This window comes from Rhinolophus hipposideros (genome assembly GCF_964194185.1).
Source record: "Rhinolophus hipposideros genome assembly, chromosome: 10".
Classification (NCBI taxonomy): Eukaryota; Metazoa; Chordata; class Mammalia; order Chiroptera; family Rhinolophidae; genus Rhinolophus; species Rhinolophus hipposideros.
The window spans coordinates 12,293,147-12,311,946 of NC_138056.1; the positions used below are offsets into that span (position 1 = coordinate 12,293,147).

The 18,800-nt window shown below is 35.3% G+C and overlaps 2 protein-coding genes across 2 annotated transcripts; one reads left to right on the top strand and one right to left on the bottom strand.

Annotated features, from left to right (window-relative positions):
* Positions 1-725: 725 nt before the first annotated feature.
* Positions 726-1,664, bottom strand: LOC308503365 (olfactory receptor 4P4-like; the record flags this gene model as incomplete). Its single annotated transcript, XM_081062683.1, has 1 exon — positions 726-1,664. One exon carries the CDS (start codon positions 1,662-1,664, stop codon positions 726-728), a length of 939 nt encoding a protein of 312 aa, XP_080918809.1.
* A 15,775-nt stretch (positions 1,665-17,439) lies between these two features.
* Positions 17,440-18,377, top strand: LOC308504316 (olfactory receptor 4S2-like; the record flags this gene model as incomplete). Its single annotated transcript, XM_081064664.1, is given in 2 exon segments — positions 17,440-18,357; positions 18,360-18,377. Coding segments are annotated over 2 exon segments (936 nt in total).
* Positions 18,378-18,800: the final 423 nt, after the last annotated feature.

The window sequence follows — 18,800 nt, forward strand, 5'->3', positions numbered from 1 at the left end:
AGAATTACACTGCCTCTTTTATACTCTAGTGTGGCTCAGTTTGGACAATAAATTATATGGCTACCCTATTTATTACCAATACTACCACTTTGTTACTATAGAAAGTGGATTTTTCTGGCAAATTTGTCTATAATTATTAAAACTTATTTTAACATGATTTTATTAAAATCAATAGAAAAACTCTTCCAATTTTCATAACCATTATTTATTACATAAATATTTTTATTGTTTAGACTCCACAGAGACAACTGTTGCTTTTTAAATTGTTGTGATGAATGTAGATAGTCATGAACTGTGTGAATTTCTGATACTCCTTTTTGATGAGAATGCAGGGAGGATGACAAGGTTATATGGACCCTCTAGGTCTAGGAGGATCAATATGAGTATAGCTTATGTACATTTGGAGACTTATTCATGGAACCGGAATACAGGTAGATTAAAAAGATGAGCTCCAGTTAGAAACTTATACATAAAATCTAAAGGGAAAAAAATCAAAGAAAATTGCAACAGAACTTGAACAAAGAAATGATGTCTCAAATTATTAGAGGAAGCTGTAAATAAGAAACAGATCAAAACAGAAAGTACGTTAAAGTAAATTACAATATTAATGAACTGACACCAATGTCTATGATTATTTTTTATTACAGCAAAGTTCCTTGTTTAGTAAACTTAAATCAAGCAAACATCATTTGAACAGCGTATGCAATGAGGAGGGAAAGTGACTTTCAGTTGATTTGCCTTCCAATCAAAAATGGTTTCTGGCACCATACTTTCCTCAAAGCATTCTTCATCTCCATGTTTCTGAGTGTGTAGATTAGAGGGTTGAACAAGGGAGCAATGATGGTGTAGAAAAGAGCAAACACCTTATCTTCTGGAAAAGTTGTGGCTGGTCTAATATAAATAAAGAAGACAGGCACAAAAAACAGGACCACAACTGTGATGTGAGAACTGCAAGTGGAAAGCGCTTTGGTACGGCACTCTGCAGGGTAAGCCCTGATGGTGTAAAAAATCATAAAATAAGACACCATCAAAATCACAAAAATCACCAGAGCAATCAGACCTGAATTAACAGTTACCAAGACACCAATTCTGTATGTGTCGGTGCATGCCAATTTCAGCAAAGGATACACATCACAGAAGTAATGATCTATCTCATTGGGGCCACAGAATGGTAAAAAAATGGTGAGAAGACACAGGCCGGCAGCGTGTATAAATCCCCCAGTACAACAAGCTATGATGATCATATTACACTTTTGCTTGTTCATGATGACCGCATAGTGCAGCGGCTTACAGATGGCCACATAGCGGTCATAGGCCATCCCCGTGAGGATAAAGATCTCTATGCCACCAAGGAAGTGAAGGATGAAAAGCTGTGTCATGCAGTTATTGTAGGAAATGGTCTTCCTTTTTTTCAGTAAATCACTCATTAGTTTGGGCATCACTGTTGATGTATAGCAAAGGTCGGCGAGTGAAAGGTAATTAAGGAAGAAATACATGGGTTGGTCAATTAGCAGACTGCATATGATAGAAATCATTATAAGCAAATTCCCCATCCAAATAGCAATGTAGCAAAGTAAAAATAATACAAAGCAAAGGATTTCAATGTCCTTGTTTTGAGACAGTCCCAAGAGAATAAACACAGTGACATTACTCCTATTTTCCATGGTCCAGGGCAGTAAAAATGCATTAACAGTTCTCTGAAAAGACATAATGCATACGTCAATGTAAGAAATGTTCATAAAGAATATTGATGATAATACTAACATCATGAAGTTATGTTTAATGGATATAATTTCCCAAATTAATATTCAATTTTAATAATTCCTTTTTCTAAATAGTCTCATGATGATTTCTATGTTGGTCTTTCAGGACATTATATTCAATTTCAACATTAATAAAAATGAATGCACTCAATCAATCAAAAGATGAAATAGTGCCATTTGTGACAATATGGATGAAACTTGAGATTGTTATGCTAAGTGAAATAAGTCAGAAAATGTCGAGAACCATATGGTTTCACTGACATGTGAGATATAAAACTGAAAGCAACAAAGCAACAAGAGAAACAAATACAGACACAAAAACTCATAGACATACACAATAGTTTAGTGGTTACCAGAGGGTAAGGGAAGAAGGGGGTAATAGATGAAGGTAAACAGGACCAACCATGTGGTGATGGAAGGAGAACTGACTGAGTGTTGAACACACAATATGATATGTAGAACTGTACACTTGAAACCTACGTAATTTTACTAACCATTGTCACCCCAATAAATTTTAATTAAAAAACATTTTTAAATTATCGTTAGCTTCCAAATATTTTCCAATTCTAAAAGAATATACAACTAAATCCTTGGAAACGACATTACTCTGGATCCTTTCAAACTCAGATTTGTTAAAGACACGAGTGTAAGGCATACAAAGTTTTTGTTCAATGACATAGAAATGAATATAAAATTTAACAGTCATCACTAGTAGAATACATACTATCTCAAAATAATTTTAGAATGATATAGAAAAATATTTAAAGATTTATAAAATGATACATCTATATTTATATAGTGGAAGGTAAAATCTTTCTGCAAGAAGTCCACGCAATTGGTCTGCATAATTTTTTGATTGCTTGTTTACTTTTTTCTTAGTGATTTGTGACAGTAAAATGCTGACATTTTATAATAGAAGTATAATATTTCTATAGGGACGTCAATAAAAATCATATACTTAAATGAATGGCAGAATAAAGCAGTTAAAATTTAAAAAGAGGAGCAGATGGCAGTTATACCTTCATGGTTTTGCTCTCGACTCGCTGTATCCTATTATGCAAGTCAATTTCTTCTTAGTGGTTTGAATCAAAGTTTGAATTTCTTTTCTATATATGTCCAATTTATGCCTTTTTCCAAACCCATAAAGAATCTTGACATACATGATTCATAGAAAAAGTTTATGGGAAGTATGTGGGAAAAGGTTTATGTGAAGACGAACAGTGGCGACCCAAGTTCTATTACTTATTATACCAGTGTGTGAATCAGGGTACCAATCACTTTACTTCTTTGAATTCAAGTTATCTCATTTGTGAAATGAGGAAACCTTCCAGGACTTTGTCACAAAATGGTCATGAAATTCAAACAAATCAATAAATGGTCATTGATTTATTAACCACAGAAGTATTCATTGCTGATTTTCTCTTAAGGTCAGTGTTACCAAATCAGTAATCTAAAGTTGTCAATAAAAGTCCACTAAACATGACTCCCATATAGAAAATGCAATTATTTTAATTTTTTTTTTTTAAGGAGGGCGTAGCTCACAGTGGCCCACGCAGTAACCACCCAACAACTTTAGTGTTATCAATACCCGGATCTAACCAACTGAACTAACCGGCCACCCCAGAAAATGCAATTTTAAAATCATAAAATTATTTTGAACAGAAAGCAAACTTTGAGATCTACTAGTCAAACCCCCTAGTTCTAAAGAGAGGTATTTTAATTAAAAGTATATAGAAAATGTATAGCATAATAAGGGTAGGTTGAATTTCTTTACTATTTATTAATTATATTAAACCCACAGGACTTGATGTATTAAAATGTAGTCAATTCAGTAGGGATTGATCATAGCTTCTACTAATTTAGCTTGCGTCTCAGTGCTGATGAAAAAATAATGCAAAACTGGTAACCACATGGTCCAATTCTCTTTACTATAATTTTTGACCCCAAGTTCTATCATTAATACTCATCACACTTTCTTAAAATTTGTGATATATCTCTGCCCTAATCTTGTAGTTATATTATCTCATCAATTGAACTAATCAGAGACAGTTTTGAGGGCACAAAGAAAAAACCGAGAGTTGTTAGATGGGAGGGGGCGGAGGGGGGTTGGGGATAAGGGGAAAGGTGAAGGGATTAGGAAGCAGCTGGTAACCACAAGATGGCCTCAGGGTTTTCTGAAAATTAATTTGGGGAACTTATTCATCAATTGATTTTTAAATTCTCTCCTTATCACTCTCTTTTACAAATTAATTGTGTCACCTTCCAAATAAAACATTCCATTGCAATAGAGCTTTAAAACAAATGAAACTTATCTCTATGGTGCAATTTTAAGATTTAGTATTAGCTTCTAGAGAAGCCATTGAAAAGTCAGGTTTCATACCTTCAATTATACCATGTAACTATTTCCTTACTTATAAATAAATATACTATTTTTTAAATAACATTTAAAATATTGGTGTTAAAATTTACTCTTAAAGTAATTGCTTGTTCATTTGAATGGACATAAACAAAAGCATTATTTTAATCATGTAAATGGAAATAACACCCACCTGAGTTTTTTTCACTTCCTTCTCCAAAATGAAAGCAGAGAATTTTGATTCATACATTCAGTTAGGCTGCTGAAGAAACTAAGGTTGTTAGAATACTCAGGCAAAGCCAATCATTCTGTCTTCATTTGACACAAAATTAATTTTCCTGAGAATTAAATGTGGTCAGATCTTCTAACCAAACAATTTTGCTAAGTATGTGTTTGAATCTCCAATTTTCTCCATCCTCAGGACCACAGATAATGCTTTATTTCCCTTCTTGTCAATCTCCTCTTTTTCATTTCAGCTTCCCCATACACTTGTGGTTTACCATGTACGAACTACCACCTACGTTTCTAGCTTCTCAATTTTACAGTGTGAGATCTCTACTTTCTATTCTTGACTCAGTCATCAATTTTAAATGTGAACTCCTAACTTTATATCTTTCAACACTTTTCTTTATCTAAAATATAGAGAAATAATTTTTCTCCTAAGTAAATCACAGTTATGAATTTCAAATTTAAAAATGTATATAGATATTTAAAAACATAAAATGTATGCAAATGAGTGTGGTATTTAGTTCAGAGCAATAATACTTTAGAGAGGAAAAAAGTACTTGAGGCTTTTCTGATAAAGTATATGTAGAACACCTAACTGGAATTTAGTAAACCAGAAGTTGAAAGCAGAGTCTATGTAGAGTCAAAGCCACAGAATAAATTGATGTTAACAATTCCACTTTTCCACAGTTACCTAATTATATCATGGAAAACCAGATAACCTCTAAAGTTACTGCCCTTGAACCATTTCAGCCATTCTAATTTTGATATGCAAATGACAAAGAGATAAAAAAATTAAGCCAAATTCTCTAAGTCTATAAAAATAATGGGTCATAATCAAACAAAACTGTGTTAACTCAATTTGTTTGTCTCTTCTACATATGGAGCCCATTCATAAAAAGTAAAAAAGTTACACTCACATACACGAATAAATTGTACTGAATCTCCTCACGCTCTCAGACAGGAGTGATGCCACTGCTGCCACAAATATTCCCTCTGGTAGAACAACCGCTAGAAAAAAAGAGATTGTAATTTATCCTCTGCTACAGCTCTACATTTACTTTAGGGACTTGTATGCACTTATTCTAGAGTTTCTATCTTTAAAATGATAAATCTAGTCTTGATGATTTATAAAATATGCTTCAGTTAAGATTTTGCATAACCCTTGCACTCTCTGCTATTGTTCAAAGATTTGAAAAACCTGGAACATAATGAAATGAAATTGCTTGGGTTTATATTCGAGTTTTGTTTTGAATGATCACATGACCTCAGTAGGTTACTTAACTACACTATCAGTAAGTAGGTCTAATCAGTCTCATATTAGCTTACAATTTCAGCATTCTCATGTGCCTAACATTCTTCTAAACATTTTATAGGCATTAACTTTTTCTAATCCTCACAATAACACTAAGAAGTAAATATTAATAGTAAATCCATTTTACAAAAGAAGAGAGTCATACAGAAATTAATTAATAGTCAAGATCTAAAATCATATACATCTCATGTAGCAAAACGTTATGCCCTTAGCAGTTTCTGATGCAGTGTGTACTCAATAAAGATTTCATACTATTAGTACTTAAAACAACGGGTCTCACTGACCTCAATATTTCACTTGTTAATCTATCCCAAAGTAAACTCTATACACCCTTAATTTGCACGAACCTAAATTCCACAAAGGTAGAGAGACTGTCTTATGTTCTGCCTTGAAATATTAAGAAACACTTACACAAATTTCATTTTGAATTCTAGCCATTTCTCCCTGATCTGTGTGATTTTGGGCAAATACTGTCTTTTCTCAAATCATCATATTGCTGATGAGTACATCTCCCAATACTGTTGGGAGAATTAACCAGATAAAGTGTATGTCACTTAGTACATGATAGGGGCGCAAAAACTATTTCCAATTAGATTACCTTTGTTCTACCTCTTGTCAAATACAGGCTACCATTCATTTGACCAATAATCAGTAAATGTTTGTTGAATGATTAAAATAAATCACTTCAATGATTTCAAATGATATATAAATAAAATATTCGATAATCAAACTCATTACCATCACAATTATTACAGGCAACAAGGGCAGGCAACAAAGTAAATAGAGATAAGGTAAACAGAGACTCAAAATTTGAGATACTTCCAGATGATTTTTAGTGACCTGCGTAGGGTCCTTGATTAACTTAACTCTTGAGCCAACTTCTTTTTTGGAGAAGAAAATAGTGAGCATGGTACTGGTTACTGCAGGGAGCTTATTTGTCCTTTCAATTTGGGTTGTCTCACTTTCTTGGTAACTAGTGAATTGCTGTTATACTTAGTCAATGCTTTGTTAATTTTTTACAAATTTCAGATAATGATTTCTTTTTATTTGAAATTTGCTGTTTAGCTAGGCATCATTTCTCTGTCACTGTCTGCCTGTCCCTTTAGAATGTCATATCATAGCTCCAACTGCCAACTCCTTGAATTTATCGTGCCCTAATCTCAAAAAAAACTAGTCTATGAAATTCAGAGAAGATGCTTGTGTTTACTTTAACTGGTAGCAAATCTGGTTTTTATACAATGAAGGCAAAAATATATTCAATTGATATCACACATTCAGGCAGGAAATTGGAAAGGAAGGAGAAATAGTTCACCACACATAGGCTTCCATTTCAATTGTCAATTTATTCCTATTCCTTCCTTTCATGGTCGTCTCTCTTTCCTCATTGAAATTCTGGTCATTCACCTGTTATTCAGAATATGTCATTTCAGCTTCTTGAATTCACATTTCACTCAGCATAGTTTCGTAGCCATTCATAGGAAAAAAATCAAAAACAAACAAACAAAAAACCCTTGTATCATTTTGATAACTGACACCTGTCACTCAACCAACGTTCACATAAGCAATGAGAGGTCTCATGCTCAGAGCAACAGTTTCAAGACAAGTGGAATAATTTTAATATTCAAACAAGTCAAATCACAACCTATATTTTCAGCACTAAAATTATGCTTAGAGACGTCCAGGCTCACATGATTAGCTACATAGCAACTTCATTGTAGAGAGAATACATTGTAAAGCTGCATTTTATTCTAGAGCATTGACTATTCCTTGCAAGACGTTTGGAATAACCCTCCCAAATCATAAGCTCACCAACTGGATTTCCTTTAGATCCAAGTTATCAGAACTGCATGCTGCTAGGATAGAATCTAGATTATAAATAGTATGTAAGCCACAATTAACTGTGCTTGCAACTTAGGAATCTCGGTCATTAGACACGCCTCCTGGGCTCCAGTGACTGAATTCCCCTGAACTTTCCTCAGAGAATTTTGTGATGAAGACAAATGTGAGGTGCTTTTGCTTTAAATACCTTATCCTTTTTATAACCTCCATAAACGAAATGAGGAGTAAAAAACAGACCTGCTCCTTATGGTAGCCAGTGGCCTTCATCTCTCCTCCAAAAATGTCTTTATTGCATTCTCTGAGAGAATTTACATGAGTTTTAGTTTATTTCTAAGTATTAGGTAGATTTCACAAACAATAATAAACTTATAACGTTTAATAGTATTTTGCGTGGCTTTACAAAGTTTTTCAAAAAATTATTTGGAAAAGAAAAGTGTCGGTTTATCATGTTTTAATCCCCCCAAGTACTTATAGCATTTCTGTATGGCTTTCTTTCTCCCTTTTCTCTTGTCACATTTGTATCCAAAGATTGAGCTAATTTTCATGTGCCGTGTGAGCAAAATAAATCGTAATAAATGCACATTGAGGGTTTGCTATGGATCATATATGAAGTGTTCTCATTTAATCTTCACAAGGACCCTATGGGATGGACATTGGGTCCTTATTTTACCCATGAGGACACTCTGTAATGAACAAGATAGATTATACTTAGCCTAAGGTACCAGAACGGCTGCTATTACCAATAAAGGTCAATAGGATAACTCATTCTAGGGGAAGGGAAGGAGTGAGGACAGGAAGGGACAGATCTTCGATTTTGTAGGTGATAGCAGTGTTCTATTTCTTGATTCATGTCATTACAAGGATATTTCCATTATAGCATTTTCTCTCTCTCTGTCTCTCTCTCTCTCTCTCTCTCTCTCTCTGTCTCTCTCTCTCTCTCTCTCTCTCTCTCTCTCTCTCCCTCCCTCTCCTCCTCCTACCCCCTAACCCCCGCACCCACCATAGGAAAGACCACGTGAGTACACAGAAACAAGGTGGCCTTCTATAAGCCAAAGAGAGAGTCCTCACTAGAAACCAACCTTGCTGGCACTTTGATCTTGTACATTCAAAGTGCAAGACTTCTTATCATCTTTTTGATGATAGTCATGCTAACAGGCCTGAGGTATTATCTCATTACAGTTTTGATTTGTATTTCCCTAATGATTAGCGATTTTGAGCACCTTTTTTATGTACCTTTGTTGTCATTTGTATGTCTTTAGAAAAATGTCTGTTTAGGACCTTAGCCTATTTTAAATTAGGTTATTTGCTTTTTGGTACTGAATCATATAAGTTCTTTACATACTTTGGATATTAACCTCTTTTCAAATAGAGGTTTGCAAATATTTCCTCTCATTCGATAAGACGACTTCTCATTCTGTTGATTTGTTGTGCCAAAGCTTTATAGTTTGATATAGTCCTACTTGTTGATTTTTGCTTTTGTTGCTCGTGCCTTTGATGTCATGTCCAAAAACTTATTGCTAAGACTGATGCAAGGAGTCTTTCCCTGTTACTTCCAGGAATTTTATGGTTTCAGGTCTTCCATTTAAGTTTTAAATATATTCTGAGTTAACTTTTGTGAGTGGTGTAAAATAAGGGTCCATTTTATTCTTCTGCACATGTTTATCCAGCATCTTTCTTTTGCCCATTGAGCAGTCCTGAATCCTTTGTCAACTATTAGTTGACTATATGATTCAGGGTTTATTTCTGGGCCCTTCATTCTGCTCTATTGAGCTATGTGTCTATTTTTATACCAGCCCCATACTTTTGTTTTGTGATTTTAAACTACTAAATTTTGAATAAAATTTTGTGGTTATAAGCAACTAATTTTTGGCTTACTGCTGTTTGTCAGTATACAGTAATATGTAATTTATATCCTATTCAGTTCACACAAGGCAGACAGTGGAAGATAAACTGTGAAATTTCAGGAGACTGTCACATGGATGGAGTCCTTAGGAGTCCTGTGTCTAGGGGATACAGAGACTTCCTGAAGAACAATAACAAAAAGTTTTCTATTCACATCTCTTACCAGTAGGCAACAGACACAACACTTGATGGGAGATAACATATACTGTATGTGAGGGTGCTGCTCCAAATCATTTATTATGTGATGGTGGAAACTGCTAGTCTTCTGTAGGATTCACTGACAAGGGCAAAGCAAGGAAGAGTCAAATCCCTTTGAGGTAGAGGTGAGTGTCACCTAAGCAGTTATGCAACTGAGAGCAAATGAAGGGAGATCAAGCCCAGCTGACTGGAGGAGTAAGTTGATGAGTATCAATTATCGCCCTGAGAACAGCTGCCGCAGTAGGAAACCCAGCTTGCTTTTCTAACCCACTGTAAGACTTCTCAGGAAACTAGAAATGGCCACTGCATTATTTTTTAAATTTTTTTTTTAAGGAGGGCGCAGTTCACAATGGCCCATGCAGGAGGATCGAACTGGCAACCTTGGTGTTATTAGCACCATGCTCTAACAAACTGAGCTAACCGGCCACCCCGCCACTGCCTTGAAAAAGTTGACTTTTACCTCTGATCCCCTCTCCATTCATGGAAGAAGGTAATGTATTTCATTCTCCAATAAGACCCCATATCATTAGAAAATACAATCTTGAGCTTATCATGCTAAACAAATAAGTTAGACAAAGTCGAGAACGCTATGATTTCACTCATATTTGGGATTAAAAATGAAAGCAACAAACGAACAAACAAAAACTCATAATCACAGACAACAGTTTAGTGGTAACCAGAAGGTAAGGGGGGGGCAGTGGTAGAAGAGGGAAAAGGGGGTCAAACATAAGTTGATGAAAAGAGAATTGACTTGGAGTGGTGAACACAAAATACAATATACAGATAATATATTCTAGAATTGTACACTTGAAACCTATATGATTTTATTAACTAGTGTCACCCCAATATATTTAATTTTAAAAAGAAAATATAAATACATATAAGTGGTGAACTAGACTGGACTACATTACACGTCACCCAGGTTTCTGTACTTGCCTTGCTTATAGCCAGCCATGCCCTAGCAATGGCCTGCACTTCACCATGATATAAATAGAACACAGATAAGACTTGGGAACTATTCTCCATCTTTAGGTCAAGCAGGGGCCTGACTTGATAGGACCTTGGCTCACACCCATGTGGGCACTTCTGGAATCCTTCCCCCAGAGATTCTCTATTGTTGCGGAGGCATGATTATAACTTAGATATGCCCAATGGCTTTCCCTTCAAGCTGGCCTCCTGCTATGAATGCCCTGATACTAATTTGGACTCTGTCTTCTCCTATAACTGCAGGAAGGATCCAGTGACATGGCCAGAAACTGCAGAGAAAATGGCCCACTGGGAGATAAACTTTGGCCAGTGGGATAGATAGGGAACTCAATGGATACATTTTCCCCTCTTCTTAGCGATTTACAGATTGTTTGGAAAAGAAATACTTAGTCTCTCTTAAAAGGTCCAGTGAGATCAAGAAATCAGCAGTGCTTACTACCATATGGTAGGAAGCTCATATTTTCCTTCTAACAGTTTCAACAAGTAAGAGTATGGCATTTGGACATTGTATGAAAAAGGAAGAAGGAGATGATATGAAGATAGGTAGGGGAAAAAAAAGAAAGAAAAGCAAGAATGAAGAGAAAGGACACAATAGGAATAGGAAATGAATAAGAAAGAATATTGGTGGTCAAGAGTCAATCTTAAAGGTTAACAAACAGAAAGTAAAAGAATAAAAGCCTACACTACTCTTCACCCCAGGTATAGGCTGGAAGTGAACTTCCCACCTATTTCTCCAGAAATCAGCAGAGATTCAATTAAAGAAAGCACCCACTAACTCCACTTCTATTCAACATAGTGCTGGAAGTTCTAGCCACAGCAATCAGACAAGAAAAAGAAATAAAAGGCATCCAAATTGGTAAAGAGGAAGTAAAATTATCATTATATGCAGATGATATGATACTATATAGAGAGAACCCTAAAGACTCCACCAAGAAACTATTAGAGCTGATAGATGAATTTAGTAAAGTAGCAGGATACAAAATTAATATTCAGAAATCAGTTGCATTTGTATATACCAACAATAAAACATCAGAAGGAGAAATTAAAAAAACAATCCCATTTACAATTGCTCCAAAAACTATAAAATACCTGGGAATAAATTTAATCAAAGTAAAAGATCTGTACTCAGAAAATTATAAGACACTGAAGAAAGAAATGAAAGAAGATATAAATAGATGGAAACACATATCATGTTCATGGATAATAAGAATTAATATAGTTAAAATGTTCATACTGCCTAAGGCAATAAACATATTCAATGCAATTCCTGTCAAACTACCAACGACGTTTTTCACAGAATAGAACATATAATCCTAAAATTTATATGGGACCATAAAAGACCCCGGATAGCCTCAGTAATCTTGAGAAATAAGAACAAAGTGGGAGGTATAACAATACCTGACTTCAAATTATACTACAAGCCTACAGTAATAAAAACAGCATGGTACTGGCATAAAAACAGATACATAGATCAATGGAACAGAATAGAGAGCCCAGAAATAAATCCATGCCTATATGGCCGTTTAATCTACGACAATAGAAGCAAGAATGTACGATGGGGTAAAGACAGTCTGTTCAATAAATGGTGCTGGGAATCCTGGACAGACACATGCAAAAAAATGAAACTGGACCACTTCCTTACACCATATACAAAAATAAATTCAAAATGGCTTAAAGACTTAAATGTAAGTTATGAAACCATAAAATACCTAGAAGAAAATATAGGAAGAAACTTCACAGACATTACCCGGAGTAGGATTTTTTACTGATATATCCCCTTGCGCAAGGGAAGTAAGAGAAAAATAAACATGTGGGATTACATCAAACTAACCAGTTTTTTCACAGCAAAGGAAACCATCAATAAAACAAAAGCGGATCCTACTGAATGGGAAAAGATATTTGTCAACGATATATCTGATAAGGGGTTAATATCACAAATCTATAAAAATACTCACTCAACTCAACTCCAAAAAAACAAACAACCCAATTAAAAAATGGGCAGAGGAAAAAAAAAATGGGCAGAAAACTTGAAGAGACAATTTTCTAAAAAGGACATACAGATGGCAAACAGACATATGAAGAAATGCTCAACCTCACTAATCATCAGAGAAATGCAAATAAAAACCACAGTGAGATACCACCTCACCCTAGTCAAAATAGCTATCATCAATAAATCAACAAACAACAAGTGCTGGCGCTGATGTGGAGAAAAGGGAACACTTGTGCACTGTTGGTGGAGTTGCAGATTGGTGCAGCCACTATGGAAAACAGTATGGAGGTATCTCAAAAATCTGAAAATGGAACTACACTATGATCCAGTAATTCTACTTTTAGGTGTCTATCCAGCCCAAAACTCCAACTCAAAAATCAGTATGCACCCCTATGTTTATCGCAGCACTATACACAATAGCCAACACATGGAAACAACCAAAATACCCATCGGTAGATGACTGGATTAAGAAACTGTGGTACATTTATACAATGGAGTATTACGCAGCCATAAAGAAGAAAGAAATCTTACCATTTGCAACAACATGGATGGACCTAGAGAACATTATGTTAAGTGAAATAAGTCAGACAGAGAAAGACAAGTACCGTATGATCTCACTTATATGCGGAATCTAAAGAAGAGAATCAGTGAATGAACTAATCAGAAACAGTTTTGGAGACAAAGAGGAAAAACTGAGGGTTGTTAGATGGGCGGGGGGGGGGATAAGGGGGAAGGTGAGGGGATTAGAAAACAGTCGGTAACCACAAGATGGCCACGAGGTTTCCAACTATAATTTTATATATATATATATATATATATATATATATAAATGTAGTTATGGGGATGTTGGGTATAGCATACAGAATATAATCAATAATATTGTAATAAATATGTATGGTGTCAGAGGGATACTAGATTTGTTGGGGTAAAAGATGGGAGAGGGTTTAGAGTCAGGGTGAAAATGGTGAAGGGATTAAGAAGTACAAATTGGTAGTTACAAAATAGTCATGGGGATGAAGGGTATAGCATAAGGAATATAGTCAGTAATATTGTAATAACTATATATGGTATCAGATGTGTACTAGATTTATTGGGGTGATCACTTCGTAAGTTATACAAATGTCTAATCACTGTTATACACCTGAAACTAATATATTATTGTATATCAACTATAATTGAAAAATAAAACAATTATTAAAAAAAAGAAAAGAAAAGCAGTGAACTCCAAGAGCATTATTGAATCCACTATTTTCCAATAAAATAGACCTTTAAAAAAGTAGAACAATTAAAATTCAATAAAGTAATACCCCAAAAAGAGATATTTAACATGTTATACTAAATATCTTATAATTTTATGTATATTTAAGCATATTAATTTAACGAACAAAATAGCAATCATAAAACAATTTTGTTTACCAAAATGCTTTGGATTAGTGTTATGGTCCTAAATGCAAGAATTCATTGGGTTTCCAATATAGCAAATAAAGAAAAATTTTAAATATTTTTTAACAAATTGAAAGGGCATCTGGAAATTAAAACTCATTGTTAGTTCTCTGATGTGGTTCTGCTTAAGGAGAGACACTAGTGGAAAGGTTCTCCCCAAGGTCATTAACATTTTGCATCATTCTCTTTAAAGAGACGTTATAAAAAATAGAGAAAAGACCATTCGATGCCAAAGATACTGTGAAATGGCAAACTTCAGTAGGTGAGAGACAGAACCTGAATAACGAATACTTGATTTGTACCTGCCTTTGAGTTTTTAGGATCTGCAGTTCTCTGGTATTAATTATTTGCAAAGCATCATTCTTACTTTATTTTGGACAGCTGCACTCAAATTATGTCAGGAGAGAGGAAAATAAAGTAAAACCCAATCCCTGGACAAGACTGGTGAGCTTTCTTTTTCTTCTAAAACTAATAGAAAAGCTTTGTGAAAAGGGGAATTCAAACAAAATGCAGTATTTTGAAAACCTGTAATATAATTGCAAGACCCTGTTCTCAAAATAAGGGGAGAATAAAATTATTAGGATGATAAGATAATAAAGTGTATCTAGACATGTCTGAGATAGGGTAGCATGATTGTGATTAAGAAATACGAATAATTTCAAAAGAACTTGAGACATCATGTTTGAAATGGTCAGAAAGTGGAGGAAGGAATTCTTTGAGATGGGTCTTGATCCAAGGAGAAGGAAAACTTCTTCTAGAACCTTATGGTATGGACAACGGAGGCACAATTCCCAGGCTTGTGTTTAAATGCCCAGTTCCTTCTAGATGAAAACAAGCAACACAATTCACAGTTGTCAAAAACTACTATAATTTGAGATCTCTTAAATTAAGGGGTTCCCTCTGAAAAATAGTACTCTTTTTTTTAAAATTCAGAAGGAAAAACCAAAGGAGAATGAGCATGTAAAAGCTGGGGATGTGCTTGAGTCGGCATTTGAATTGTTATTATTGCAATTATCACTATTATTATTATCACTACTTTGTACTGTATAAGAGAAGGTACACCTATAATGACTTTCTATCAACTCAAATATACGGACCTGAGAAAATACAGCCCCACAGTTTCCCAAAGCTAGACGTGCCAGGCACAATATTGCTGCAAAAGGAGAGCTGAGAGCAGGGTTCAGTACATGTCACAAGCACTGAACTTGCCAGAACTTGAAGGGATGTGGTCTCAGGTGGACAAAATTCCTAATTAATACCTAGACACTGTGTAATCCTATTCTAACTTAGAACTAAAAGGATCGTGTACATCTGTGACTTGGTTTGATGAATACCTTGTAGCCCTTTTAATCAAAACTATGTCCCATACCCCTTTCCACACATAGTGACCTCACTAGAGTGCCTGAAATTTCACCACTGAAGATTCATCCATTTAAATTATTTTTTTTTAATTAATTTATTTATTAGTTTCAGGTGTACAAAACAAGGTAATACTTAGACGTTCATCATTTATATCCCTCATACTGTGAACCCCCCTCCCCCCATCCACTATCCCTCCGACCTCACACTGAACCATCACATTATATATATAAAATTATAGTTGGCATTCATTAATGTTTAGCTTCTTCATCCATTTAAATTAAATGTTGTCCTCTTCCTAAACCCATTTAAAGTATCTTTCAATGATGACCTCTTCCAGAAATATTCAATTCATGCTAAGTGGGAGACCTAATATAAACTAGCATAAAACTTGAAAGATTAAAAGGATGCATGAAGGAACAGTGAGATGAAGGGCAGAGTCTTTCCTTTTTGTCTTTGTCTTTTTCTTTTTTTCACTTGTCAGATAAACATTTAGAATACAAAAGCAAAGTATTTCCTAGGGAATCCTCAAACATTGAGTTTGAAGATGGAGAAATTACCAGAGACATCAGTTCCCCTCCTTTCAAATCAATCAGGTTTCAATGTGTCCCCAGAGGTTTCTTTTATTCTGTTTTCCTCTCTTACCTCTGCCTCCTTACCAGGGTTTTAAGGCTATTCCAGGCCAACAGAATCTATTTAATTTCATTGTAGAAATAATTGTTAAAATGATAGATGACAGTGAGGTTAAAACCTCCTCATTTCACAAAAGGGAGAACAGAAGCCCCATGAAGCTAACTGATGTTCATGGGGCTTCTGTTCATGGGGCTTCTGTTCATGGAGTTGTAGCACCATTTTCTCAGAACCCAGTTTGTATAATGTTGGCCCTCTTTCTATTACAGCACACAACCTCTTGACTATAAGAACTTGCTATCAACTAGCGGACCATAAATTCATGTACACAAAGATCAGTTTCAAAAGTTTGAGAACCTGCAGAGTTCACCCTGGCCCAACTACTTGAACACTCCTGGCAATATTCAGAAGGGAAAATGTGAGTAGATGTTTTTGTTTCTGTATCATAAAGAAGGAACTTTTCCATAAATATAAATGTTACAATATCCCCAAACACAGAAGTTGTTTCAAAATTAAGTTGAGTGCATTATACAGAATAAGAACTAAGTAAATCTTTTTTTTTTCGCATTTTCTTTTTTTTTTTAATTTATTTATTTATTTATTAGTTTCAGGTGTACAAAACAAGGTAATACTTAGACGTTCATCATTTATATCCCTCATACTGTGAACCCCCCTCCCCCCATCCACTATCCCTTCGACCTCACACTGAACCATCACATTATATATATAAAATTATAGTTGGCATTCATTAATGTTTAGCTTCTGGTGTACAATGCCATGATCTGGTATCCACAGTATCCCTGAGGTGGTCTCCCAAATAGGACGCATGTCCATCGGATACCCAACAAAATCTTTACAACATTATAGAACACCTTCCCCAAATTAATTTTCAAAAAAACCCTGAGGCCATCTTGTGGTTACCAGCTGCTTCCAAATCCCTTCACCTTTCCCCTTATCCCCAACCCCCTCCCACACACCCATCTAACCACTCTCGTTTTTTCTCTGCGTCCCCAAAACTGTCTCTGATTAGTTCATTCACATAGTCTTTTCTTTAGATTCCATATATAAGTGAGATCATATGGTAAGAACTAAGTAAATCTTTAGAGACGGATGAAAAAACCTTACTAAAAAGTGAGGGAAGTAAGACTCTTGATTAGATATATGACTAAGAGGATTATGCTTTCTCTCTCAGGACTTTGTCACCTCATGGAAGTGAATGAATGAGCTATCATACTGCTGTAAGATGATCAGAATATGCACACTTCAATTTCTTTAAGAGTATATGCCAACCACAGTAAGTACTTGTTTTTTCTATTTTAAACTACTGTGATTATCCATTTGTTTTGAGTTAGAAATAAATGTTGGTCTTTGTTATGTTTTCTTTTCAGATAATTTAATTGATCTTGAGAACTTGGCCCACTAGACAAATTCCATGGAAAACATAAATAATGTAACAGAATTTGTTTTCTGGGGTCTTTCTCAGAACCTAGAGGTTGAAGAAGTGTGTTTTGTGGTGTTCTCTTTCTTCTACACAGTCATTCTTCTGGGAAACCTTCTCATCATGCTGACAGTTTCCACAGGCAACCTTTTCAAGTCTCCTATGTATTTCTTTCTCAACTACTTGTCTTTTGTAGACATTTGTTACTCTTCAGTCACAGCTCCTAAGATGATTGTTGACCTGTTAGCCAAGAGCAAAACTATCTCCTATGAGGGGTGCATGTTGCAACTCTTTGGGGTGCATTTCTTTGGCTGCACTGAAATTTTCATCCTTACTGTAATGGCCTATGATCGTTATGTTGCTATCTGTAGACCTCTACACTATATGACCATCATGGACCGGGACAAATGCAATAAAATGCTGCTGGGGACCTGGGTGGGTGGGTTCTTACACTCCATTATCCAGGTCGCTTTGGTAGTCCAACTACCCTTTTGTGGACCCAATGAGATTGATCACTATTTCTGTGATGTCCACCCTGTGCTGAAACTTGCCTGCACAGATACATACGTTGTTGGTGTTGTGGTGACAGCCAACAGTGGTACCATCGCTCTGGGGAGCTTTGTTATCTTGCTAATCTCCTATACTGTCATCCTAGTGTCCCTGAGAAAACAGTCACCAGACGGCAGGCGCAAAGCTCTCTCCACCTGTGGCTCCCACATCGCTGTGGTCATCATCTTTTTTGGTCCCTGTACCTTCATGTATATGCGCCCAGACACTACCTTTTCAGAAGATAAGATGGTGGCTGTATTTTATACCATTATCACCCCCATGTTAAATCCCCTGATTTATACAATGAGAAATGCAGAAGTAAAGACTGCAATGAAGAAACTGTGGGTCAGGAAGGTTTTCTCTGAGAAGCTAATGATAAATAATTGGAAGTAACAATTTAAACTGCATAATCTTAAATGTTCTCATGTGTACAATGAAGACAATAATAACAACCTCACAGGGTTTCATGGGAGGAACAAATGGGAGAATAACACATTCTACTGGAGCAAGGTATTATTCATCACCATTATTAGTATACTTGTTCTAATATTTCAGAAAGAGATCATTTTCTGAAATATCTAGGGCAGAAAACTCTTATTAAACTCAGAAGCTCAGCATGATCATACTCAGCACCATTATTTTCTCCTCCCTATTTTTGCCTTTTTGCCATTTTCTTCCAAGAATGAGAGTACTGTGAAGTGCGTAAGGCTATATTCTAGTGTTTAGAACTGTGACTGGTATATATAACGCACTCACTATGTATATGTTGTATGAACAAAAGAATAACAGCGACCAGAACTAAAGCA